The following is an 11566-nucleotide window of genomic DNA, read 5'->3' as shown; positions in this document are numbered from 1 at the left end:
CCCCCAGAACTGCTTACCTTTAGAGCCCCCCAGAACTGCTTACCTTTAGAGCCCCCCAGAACTGCCTTTCTTGGAACTTGGAGTGTGGTGACATTTTTCCTTCTTCAGAGCTAATGTGAGACCGGTGAGGAAGGAGGAAGAAATGGGGAGAGGGAGGGAATACACAGGACCATTATTCTCTCAGAATAAAGCCTCAACAGTAGGACTCTTGTTTGTTTTTGTTTTGAATTCTGTGTACATTTGTATATCTCTGTGTGGTTTGTACACATGAGTGCAGTGGCTGCACAGGCTGGAAGAGGCCATGGGTGACCGTGGAGTTGGAGTTACAGATGGCCGTGAGCTGTCCAACCGAGGTGCAGAGAATCAAACTCTAGTCCTGTGGGAGAGCACTGGACACTGTAAGCCACCAGTGATGTCTCCAGGCCCCTGTTATTTGATTGTTTGAATTGTGAATCAAGGCACTCTGATGGTATGTAGCAAGAATTACAAATGCACCCGCAGGCAGCTGACAGTGGATTCTGCAAAGATATGATTGCCTTTGCACAGTTTGCGTATAATCTCATTGCTAGTAAGACAGTACCACTCATGTGCCGGCCAGTTACAGGACACCAACATGCCAGCACTGGCTGGTTTTGTGTGTCAACTTAAGCTAGAGAGGAAGGAACCTCAGTTGAAGAAATGCCTCCACGAGATCCAGCTGTAAGGTATTTTCTCAGTAAGTGATCAGTGCAGAAAGGCCCAGCCCACTGTGGGTGGTGCTATCACTGGGCTGGTGGTCCTGGCTTATATATAAGTAAGCAGGTGGAGCAAGCCGGTAAGCAGCATCCCTCCATGGCCTCTGCATCAGCTCCTGCCTCCAGGTTCCTCTTCTGACCTCCTTCGATGAGGAACAGAAATATGGAAGCTTAAGCCAAATAAACCCTTTCCTGCCTAAGTTACTTTTTAGTTATGGTGTTTTGCTGAAGAAATAGAAACCCTAACCAAGACAATGCCTATTGAGGAACTTTTAAAAAGTGAAGAAACTTACTTACATAAGGATATGAAATGACTTCAACTATCTACCAAGTGAAAAAGGTACAAAAGTGCTTGCACCTGCTTATAATATACTTCACCTGCTATACATGGAGGGGGAGATAAAGTCACAGCAGAGATAAGATGAATGGCAAAATCTACTACATTCAGAAGTCTAAGAGTAAATAAACCTCATTTTAGGGACCGGAGAAATAGTCCGATGGTTAAAAGCACTTGCTGTTTCTGCCGAGGACATAGATTTTAGTTCCAGGCACCCACACAGTGGCTCACAACTGCCTGTAGTTCCGTCTTCATGGGAGCTAATGCTCTCTTCTGACCTCTGCAGGCCCTCACATGGTACATACACATACACACAGGCAAATGCTCACATGGTACATATACATACACACAGGCAAATGCTCACAATAGATAAATTAAAAAGCAAACAACCCCCCCCTTTTTTTAAATTATTTTAAAGATATGCTTGATTTTAGTCAAAAGGCTCAGAAACGACTGCCTTGAATACAACTTAACTGCACTCCTATTCTGAACCACGAGAACATATTAGTTACCTAAAAGAGTACAGAACAAAACCCACTGGGACGCATTTTTATTTGTAGGTATCTTATCTCTTCTTGACTCAGATAATCAGGAAGCTCAAAGTCCTGTCCCAAGCCCCCCAACTTCCATCCTGGGAGTACCACGGGGTGGCTACAGTTCGAGGACCGCCTGAGGTACATCAGGCTGTATCTTACCCTACCCTACTACCCTCAAAAGAAAAGCTATCACAAACAGTATAAACATGGAGAGCTCTTACCTCTTTGGGTATAGAGGAATAAAAATATCATCTTCTATTGACTTCTTCATTCTTGCAACAATAGATTTAAGTAAATCCTATTAAAAATGTGAACAGCATCAGCAAGCCATAATTATAAATATAATAACTAAATCAAGTAATTTTAATAGTGCAAATCGGTCTGCAGTTAGAGCCAGATGTTATAATACTGTGAGGACTTAGGAGATGCATGTGGTTGTCACTCCATCACTCACTGCTATACAGTTTGTTGCATGAATACTACTCATTAGACATTTGATGGTTTCCAATTAGAGGGTTCATTGTGCTTAATGATGCTATAAAATACCTTGCAGAAGTTTCAGTGTGTGTAAGAGCAGTTAATAGGTATACACAAGGAAATGGAACTGCTGGAATACAACTCATGACCTTGTATTCAACTTGTACAGAATCATAAACAAAGATGGTAGTATCTGACACTAGAAACCCGGTGGTTGGGAGATCATAGACCCAGGGGCAACCTCCCCAAAATGGTTTAGCTAGCTGGTATCAAACTACAGCCTAGATATTTATGTTTATACCCATAGACATGTGATACTCACACTTAACCAGAGAAGCTTGTCTTTGCAGTAAACAATGATGAATGCAGATACTCATGTGCTCAGCCCTAAATAGGACATTTCTACCACCCTCTTTAAGGAATGCCGTGGAAGAGAGAATGGGAAGGATATAAGAGCAGAAGACAGGGAGAAGAGATATGAAATACTGTCTTCAGGTCATGGCACAGCCCTTGCAAACATGAGAATTGAGCAGCAGAGGCTGCCTACAGAAGACTGGGCCTGCCAAGAGCCAGTCATGGATTGGAGAGGCCACAGGGCCCTAGCCCTCCCTGAGGAACTACTGGCAACTGATGCATTCCAGGGAAAGGACAATTACTGCAGTCCATAGGCTACAATAGATAGTTCTAAATCCATGGGCATACACAGTCCTGGTTAGAATCAGATGGGCACAAGACAAAGCAAAACAGAATAAAACAAAAAGATGTGAACATAGGGACCTGTGGGAGGAGGAGGGGATGACAAGAGATGGGTGTGAGGGGGGGGAGTAAGCAATGTACTACATACACATGAAATGGTCAGAGGACGAATTTAATCAATAAAGAGTAAAACAAGAACAAAGCCAAAGCAACAACAAAACCCAACAGTGGTGACCCATTGTAGTACTAGCTGTGTCTAAGGGGAGTCCGAACATGGTGGCACATGCCAGTAATCCCAGCACAAGGCAGGCAGATCTCGGTGGTTTAGTCCCATCTCAGTTTTCCTGAAGGGCAGGGTTTTATTTCTTTTTCCACTTAACCATAAGTACTATTTATCTCAAGAGACCTATATCAATTTTTAGAACATCAAGAACAAAACGCAAATTTTATTTTACCCCATCTTTTAAATTCTTTGAATTCTGACTTTCTAGGTAATATCTCCACACAATAGAATCTGAGCATGCATACATTATTTACTTTTGTGGTATTGGAAATTGAACTCGGGTCTCTTGCATGCTAGGCAAGCACTCTGTCATTGAGCTAAACCCCAAGTCTGCAGATATCATTACCTGTTTGTTTTTACTAACTTCATTTTCAGAAGCGAACTGTTCAAAAGCCACTCTGCAGTGCACTGTTAAACTTCTTGTCTGTGAGGTTGACAGGGGATCCCAAATGATCTCTACAAAATCTGAAACACGTTCAGTGGTTACACAAGTTACTAGATCATGTACAAGTTACCAAAGTCTTTAGCACATCCTATCCCACGCCATCGTAAGGTTAAATCCATAGCTAATCATGACACTATTTGCATATGCTCCAAGTTCTATCTTTACCATTTCCTCTGCATATACCCTCAATTATTCTTCCTTGGGTTTTGCTACACCTGTCAGGTTAACCTACAACCCTCACTAGATTCACCTTCTCAGTAACTCTTCCTGTAATATGCAGTTAAAATGTAGCTTTAAAGGAAGGTATACTAACCAAATTCCCAAAATTCAAGTAAGCAATTACTTCCCTGGCCTGCTTGCTCGCTGGTTGATTTTCCTGGTTCTTTCTTGCAGTTGAAGGATCTCTCTCCTTCCTTCTTCTCCCTGTCCTCATGCTATGTATGCATGTTGACGTGTGTGTGTGTGTGTGTGTGTGTGTGTGTGTGTGTGTGAGAGAGAGAGAGAGAGAGAGAAGCTTGAGGCCAATGGCTGCGAGTCTGGCATGCCATCTTGCTATTGGGATCCTGTCTCCATGCTACAAACACTTGGCATTACATGCCAGCCACCATGCCTACCATGTTTTTATGTGGGTCCTGGGGATCCAGGCGCTGGTCCTCACTATTGAGGGCAAGAGTTTTAAACACTGCACTATCTTCCAGCCCCAACCCCCTAGTACTTTCTCCAGTACTGACCACTGTTTCCTTTCCTTTTAAAACAAAATTCCTCAAAGTACTGCCTAGATGTCTACCTCCTAATCTTCTTCTTGTTTGTTCCTGGAATCCTCTCAGTTAGGCCTCTCTCTGCACTTTCTAGAGTGGCAGGTGCACCTCTCAAGTCCCACAGGACATTTGTAGAGTAAGCTCCAAGGGGTGATTCTAATCCTGTGTGACTGCTGTCAACAACCACAACTAGGCCCCTTTCTCCCTGGAAATATTTTTTTGACTTTGGGACATAATTTCTTTTGACTGTCCTCCTGGTATCCTCTCTGGTCTTGGCTGGTACTTGTCACTTCTGTGGCTTTTAAATGCTAAAAGGCCCTTAGGACTGAGATAATTTCTTTCTCATTCCTTCTTGCATTCAGTTCCTTAATATTTCACATCACTTTGTGGCATTCAGTACCACCCACACGCAGCTGCCTCCTGCCTGAACTCCTCTGACTGGTACACTCAACAACCATCTACCATCTACCATCTACCACCCCACTCAGTGACCGGCACAGCCACCAGAGCGCCACTCGCCACTTCCACTCTAAACTACCTCCTTCAGATTCCCAAGTCAGGAAAAGGCAACTGAGTCAAAACCCCAGAACCACTCTCAGTGTTCTCCTGCTCCCCTGCCCAACAATGGCTCCTTCAGCACACCCTGGGAGTGCTGTCTTCAGAACACAGAGAACCGACGCTCAATAGCCATGGGATGGACGGCTCAAGAATGAGAGGTAAAAAGAAAATCATCAGAATGAATAATCATCTTCAAAGTTTAGTCAAGTTCAAAACTCATTTCTCTGGAATATGGTAAAAATATTCAAATACTACCACTACTATTGTGGACAGCCAACAATTGCACAAACAAGCATGTTCCAAGCAGGTCAATTTGAAATTTATTGCTCTCTAATACAGTATTTCCTTGTATCTCCAAGCTTCTAAAAGTATATTTGTGATTATAAGAGAATTAAGATTACCTGTAAGGCGAGGAACAACTGTTTTGTTGATGACAGCAGACAAGATTTTTTTATCAGAACCATCTTCCTTTCCTGTATCTTCCATGCTGCTCTCCATAAACTCTGTTATGGCTGTGAACCAGGGCATCTTGTCTAGACCTATGGAGTCCATCTATAAGATGAGATGAGAAAAGTTATACATTCTTAAATGTGTGTTTTTGTAAGTTAACTTTTTCCAAAATCCCTAGACTTTCCCTAAGGCTCAAAGAGAATAATCACGTTTTAGTGTTTATGTTTACTCCACTGGGCCACCAAGGTAAGGCAGGAAGCACGGCATCCCAGCATCGCGAGGCAGAATAACTAAGAACTGTGTTTCATGCATTCATCATACAACAAAAATGTGACAAAGGTCCACTATGTGCCAGGACATTCAGAGACCAGCAATGGCAGCACTCTGACAAGAGTGAAATAACGTGTTTGAGTTAGGCACTTGGAATTCACTGGTAAAATTCATTCATCTGCCTCAAGCAAAGTTGACTTCAGTCCTTTTACTTAAGAATGAATGTGTAATGTGCATGTGGTTTAGCTTCTTAGCCAATCAGTAAACAGCAAATGGCTGTTACTACTTCTAGAGGAATGATCCAGGAAGGCTAACTCCAGGTGCTGCTCATGCATTCCCTAATAGTTCCAAAGAGATGACCTTGCTCTCCTCTGGAAGGTGGTGTGGGCCTAGGAAGCCTGCAGTCACATGACTAAGACCAAGGAGGAGACGCTGACGCTCTCTCTCCATCATTTACTCTGTAAGCTCACGCTCAGAGCTTTCCTTAGAGAGCTTCATTCACAGCATGCAGGATCCAGCTATGTCTAGTGGCTTCCTAAAACGTTACTTTCAAGTCCCTGAGATGACTCGGAGCGTAAAGGCACTTGCTGCTAGGTCTGATGACCTACGATGGATCCTTGAGACTCCTATAATGAAGAGAACCAACTCGCATATGCTGTCCTCTGGCCTCTACATGCGTGCCATGCATGTGTACACACAGCCACACAGTATATATGTAATGAAACATTTTAAAAACTCCACATTACTACCAGGCGGTAGTGATTACAGAGTGAGTTCCAGGACAGCCAGGGCATACAGAGAAACCCTGTCTCAACAAACAAAACAAAACAAAACAAAACAAAAACAACACCACGTTACCTTCCCTATATTACATTTCCTATTACTTCCATAAGTAAGTTCTCAGCTCTGAATCTAGGTCTGAAGGCCAGGGTACTCACCCTGAACTGGCATTTCCCCACTTTCAAGAAAGTGTGTTCCCCACAGATTCCTGCGTGTCCCTAAGGCCTCTCTCACAGCCCTCCTCCTCCGCAGTGTTCTGCTACCCAACTCTTTCCAGTTTGTCATCGCCAACTTCACAATCCTCAGAACAGGTTTTTTTTTTTTAAGTCAAATTTAACCAAACGTAATACTACAAAGTTCTGGGGAAATTTTCACACATTATAAGAATATTAAAAATGTGTTTGAATTACTGATGTTTGGTCCTGCTATGCCTTAAGAATCGAGCAAGATGGCTGGGGATGTAGCTCACTGGTTTGATGACTGTTTAGCATACAGAAGGCCCTAGGTTTTACTCCAACTTTTCTCTGTCTGTCCCTGTGTCTGTCTCCCCCCCCCCCCCCCCCCCCCCCCCCGCCCCCATCATGTAATCATCCCAAGTAATACAGTTTAGAGTATACATTTCTGGACACTTGTTCCAAGGCTCTAAATTTTATCTACAACTTTAAGTGTAAATGGTTTTGTTTTTGCTTTTTAATGATGTTCATTCTTGTGGAGGGGGCGGGGCTCGGGGGTGGAAGGGCATGGCATGTGTAACGGCCAAAGGATTGTATCACGTGGGTTTCAGAGTCCAAAGTCAGGCCATAACCCTTGGCAGCTAGCACCTTTATATGCTGAGCCATCCTGCCAGGCTAAGGTTGTGATAGTTTAGACCTAACCTGACAGCAAGGGCACAAAAGCAGTTGACATGACCAGGACAGTCACATGTGAAACACTGATACCTTAAGAGGATTCCAGTCAAGCAACTGAACTCGTATCAGGGGACTTAAAAGCTTTGGTAAGCAGAAACCAACGAAGGCTTCATAGTAGGAGTCAGGAAACTTTTCTCGCCACTGCTGAAATTTCAATAAAATATTCTGGACGTTACAAAAATCATCATGCACATCTTCAAAAACTTTCTTACAATCCTGTAAAATGTCACCTGCAAACAAAGTAAGTCTCTTTATGTTATGCATTTTAAGCCTGTTTCCTTACCAACAGTCACAAGTTGCTACCTAACCAACTGGGCTGGAAACTTTTGTTATTTCATATATTCATTTTATTTAAAAAGTCACTTTAATACCAAAAGTGATAATATCAACAGTAATAAATCCTACTGTGTATTGAGTTCCTGTATATATGCCGAAATGCCATATACTTCTTGCTGCCTCGGGACAGGCAGTGCTGTGAGCTCTGCTCCCAGGGCGCCATTGCTGCTGCCTGCTGGGCTACAGTGGGCTCTGGGGCTGCGTTGCTTTCCTTAGATGGCATCGTCTGTAACTTGCACAACTAAGTCAGGGAACTACTTTAAAAAGCACTTTATTATAATGAACTCAAAGTCAAAGCATCACAAAGCTGATTAAATTAAACCCTCAAACCAGACATTGCCAACTTCCCAACTGTGCATCTCAGTGAACTCTCTAGTTAGCATGGAGGTCTGAAGCCTCTTAGGTCTCTGTACTTTCACTAACTAGCAAGTATGTTTTGTTTTTCAAGGTTTTCCTTTTTTTTTTTTTCTTTTTGTAAGGTTTATTAGAGGTGTAGATGCCCCTGATAGGTGGACTGGGCAGCAAATCTTATGCAGAAAATGTTTACATCTTTCTTGTATTTCCCTGTCTTAGTAATATGGATTTAAAGGCAGCCACAACAAAGCCTTCCTCACTATTTCAACATCTCAAAATAGGTTAGAATCTTGGCAATTGACCTTGGCACTTGTGGAAGTTAGTCATCTCTGCAGGAGGCAGCTCATCATCACTAGACATCCCTTCCTGATGGTCACGGCTGCCCGAGAGCTCCCTGGCCTGTCTTCTCTGCATCCTGTGTTGTGCAATAAAGTAAAGTAAGTCAACAATGTTAGTATTTTGGACACATCATGTAACTATTCTCGGACACTGCTTCCTTAGCCGCTTTGGTTCTAATGTTCACCTTAGACCATTCATTCCCTGAATGTAAAGATTTCCTACGGAGAGCACACTTGTTACAAGTGATTTCTAGTTCAACGCAATTCTCTAACAAAGGCCACCTCACCCATTCCACCTAAGCTCCAGTTTGTTTCTGAGCTGGAGGCCAGCTGAACTAACTCAGCTTTGGTCTTACATCATTCTTGAAAACTGGGATGCCGGGCTGGAGAGATGGCTCAGTGGTTAAGAGCACTGACTGATCTTCTGAAGGTCCTGAGTTCAAATCCCAGCAACCACATGGTGGCTCACAACCATCTGTGATGAGATCTGATACATGAGATCTGATACCCTCTTTGGGTGTGTCTGAAAAACAGCTACAGTGCACTTATGTATAGTAAATAAATAAATTGTTTAAAAAAAAAAAAAGAAAAGAAAACTGGGATGCCGGGCTGGGTGATTGTCACATAGCTAATTCTGCTGAAAGAGTAGCAAGTCCGTGCTCAGTGTGTTAAGTCTGCACTTTATACAGATACCTTCGAGCTTCAATCTCTTCTAACATCCGTTGATCCTTTTCATCCACAGCCAAGCTTCCATTTGCCGATGTCTCATCTTTGCCTGTTAATTCACAAAATTAGCTTTGTACTACAGTCTCAAAACAGTGAATCACTAAAGCTACAGGTAACTTCATGAAGTGTGTGTGTGTGTGTGTGTGTGTGTGTGTGTATAAGAACAAGTAATGTGCTCAAAATGTACATTTTGTTATGCCATACAATGTAATGTCCATTAACTCTCAGTGTTCACAGTCATCACGGCTGTTGGCCTAAGCACATGGACCGTCCTGGTGTATGCCATTTGCCATAGCAGGTGTCTTTTCTAGCAGTTTACCCCAATTTCCCCCATAGTCATATACTAGAGATAGTTATACTGCGTACATCTTATTTATACCATGGCCCGTTTTATTTAGCACACTCCACTGTTTACAACTGACCAAATGTGGGCGGGAGCTTGACAGCCACTTCACTCTTCCTTGTCAGCCTCATGGGATCTCATTCCCTAAGCACCCAAGCTAAGACACTAGTGCAGCAGCAGTAGTGTGGCGTGAGGAAGCAGAGAGGTCACTCCTTACCAACTCTGCTGAGGCTCACCAGTCTGCGCAGCCCTTCAACTACAGAGCTCGACTGCTGGGGAGTCATTTCCAACCACTCTCTGTTCACTGAATGGCATATAAATACTCTGTGTGGAGGAGTCTGGGCGACGGCTCGGCAGTTAGGAGCAGTAGTTGTCTTCCCAGAAGACCAGGGTTCAGTCCCAAGTACCTACACGGCAGCTGCTCAGAGTCTAGAGATTTCGAGTCCCAGGGGAACTTACACGGTTTGGACGTCTGAACACTCCTGCACTCGTAAAATGCACTTACATATACTCAGGCACACACACGTACCTAGGAAAATACACTTAAAAATTGTCTCAAATGCTTAAGTGACTGGAGAGTCTCATATTTATTTTTAATCTTAAACAAGGTATACTGAAACTCCTCCTTCAAATGCCAGGTGCGGGGTGAAGGATTAATGTGAAATATAGAAAAAGCTTTTGTACTGGCTAGCTCTGTGTCGAACTGAAACAAGCTAGAGTCACCAGAGAAGAGAGAGCCTCAACTGAGAAAATGTCTCCAGAAGGTCTGTCTGTATGCAAGCCTGTAGGGCATTTTCTTAAATCGTGATTCACGGGGAGCACCCAGCCCATTGTGGGTGGGGCCATCCCTGGGTCTGTCCATGGTTCTATTAGAAAGCAGGCTGAGCACGTCACGGAAAGCAAGCTAGCAAGCAGCACCCGCGTGGCCTCAGCATCCGCTCTACCTCCCAGTTCCTTCTGTGCCTGAGCTCCCGCACGCACTGCGTTTGAGGATGAACTCTGACACGGAAGTGTAAGGAAATCAACCCTTTCCTCCCTGACCCGCTGTTGGTCACGGGGTTTCTTCACAGCAATAACAACCTCCCCTCAAGTAAATAGCTTTTTTTTTCTTTTTAAATATAGAACTAAAAATATTTTTATTCTCCATGAAAATTTAGCTTAACAAATAATGGAATATAAAAAAACACTAACGTGATAACTGTTGCAAATATGATGATTCGAATTTTAATTCATCTTGCCTGCGTTTCAAAAGTGCTTCTGACCGTTTTAAAAGCAACGTGTACATGGATGATTCTAGTTCCACAATGCTGACAATCTGAAACACAAATTATAAAAAGTATAAAAGGTATTATTTGTAATCACATGTATTTGTAATCACATGTATACATTCAATTCTTGAATAAATAGTTCCAATATTAGTGCAAGTCACAAATTATGAAATCAAATGATATGGGGTGAGGAGAATGTGCTTATGAGATGGATAAAAGGAAGGATCCTTGTCAGAGAATGCTGAGGGGGAAATGCCGACAGATAGCAAGGATACTAGAGGAAGCGGACAAAATCTGAAAATCTGAAGAACGGGGCTGAGCTATAGCTGAGTGCACAATGCCTTCTGAGCATGTCTAAGGCCCCAGGTTTGAGTCCTGGCACCAGAATAAACTTGATAAAATGGAAGAGAGTCACTAGGGACAGAGAAGAGGGCTATGCTCCCGAATGTGTGACTGGATGAAACTGGAATCCTCCTTCTCAGGAGCAGTTACTTCATGCCTGCTGCTTCCAGGAATATAGCTACAGCAGTCCATGTGAGCCAGTAGCATTTCAGAAGTGTAATTCAAGGATGAATGAAGAAAAATCTACACTGTAAAAAACACCACAGTACCAACTGACAACATGATGACAAAGCAATATTTTATGGATAGAATAGATATAGGAGAATTTAACTACTTTAACGATCGTTTTCTTTTAAAGTACCGGGGCTTAAATAAAGTACCTTGCAAAAGGTAATAGAGGATCCCAAGTCAGCACTGAGCGTGCACAGAACACAGAGGATCCCAAGTCAGCACTGAGCGTGCACAGAACACAGAGGATCCCAAGTCACCACTGAGCGTGCACAGAACAGAGGATCCCAAGTCAGCACTGAGCGTGCACAGAACACAGAGGATCCCAAGTCAGCACTGAGAGTGCACAGAACACAGAGGATCCCAAGTCAGCACTGAGAGTGCACAGAACACAGAGGA

The 11566-nt window shown here is 43.2% G+C and overlaps 1 protein-coding gene across 4 annotated transcripts in view; it reads right to left on the bottom strand.

Moving 5' to 3' along the window:
• The window catches only part of Gcfc2 (GC-rich sequence DNA-binding factor 2), a 36925-nt gene that overhangs the window by 7794 nt on the left and 17565 nt on the right, over positions 1-11566 (bottom strand). The window contains exons 7-14 of one of the 4 annotated variants that reach the window (XM_021164992.2): positions 10521-10644; positions 8954-9035; positions 8225-8337; positions 7263-7462; positions 5226-5376; positions 3410-3528; positions 1829-1905; positions 44-110 (exon numbers count right to left, since the gene is read on the bottom strand). In XM_021164992.2, coding sequence (XP_021020651.1) covers positions 44-110; positions 1829-1905; positions 3410-3528; positions 5226-5376; positions 7263-7462; positions 8225-8337; positions 8954-9035; positions 10521-10644 — 933 coding nt within the window. Of the gene's footprint in view, positions 1-43; positions 111-1828; positions 1906-3409; positions 3529-5225; positions 5377-7262; positions 7463-8224; positions 8338-8953; positions 9036-10520; positions 10645-11566 lie in introns of those variants that run through there. The other 3 variants (XM_029478482.1, XM_029478483.1, XM_029478484.1) reach the window with 3 other exon arrangements.

Source organism: Mus caroli, chromosome 6 (assembly GCF_900094665.2).
Source record: "Mus caroli chromosome 6, CAROLI_EIJ_v1.1, whole genome shotgun sequence".
Lineage (NCBI taxonomy): Eukaryota > Metazoa > Chordata > Mammalia > Rodentia > Muridae > Mus > Mus caroli.
The sequence above is the reverse complement of the archived record's forward strand: the minus strand, read 5'-3'. Positions and strand labels throughout refer to the sequence as shown.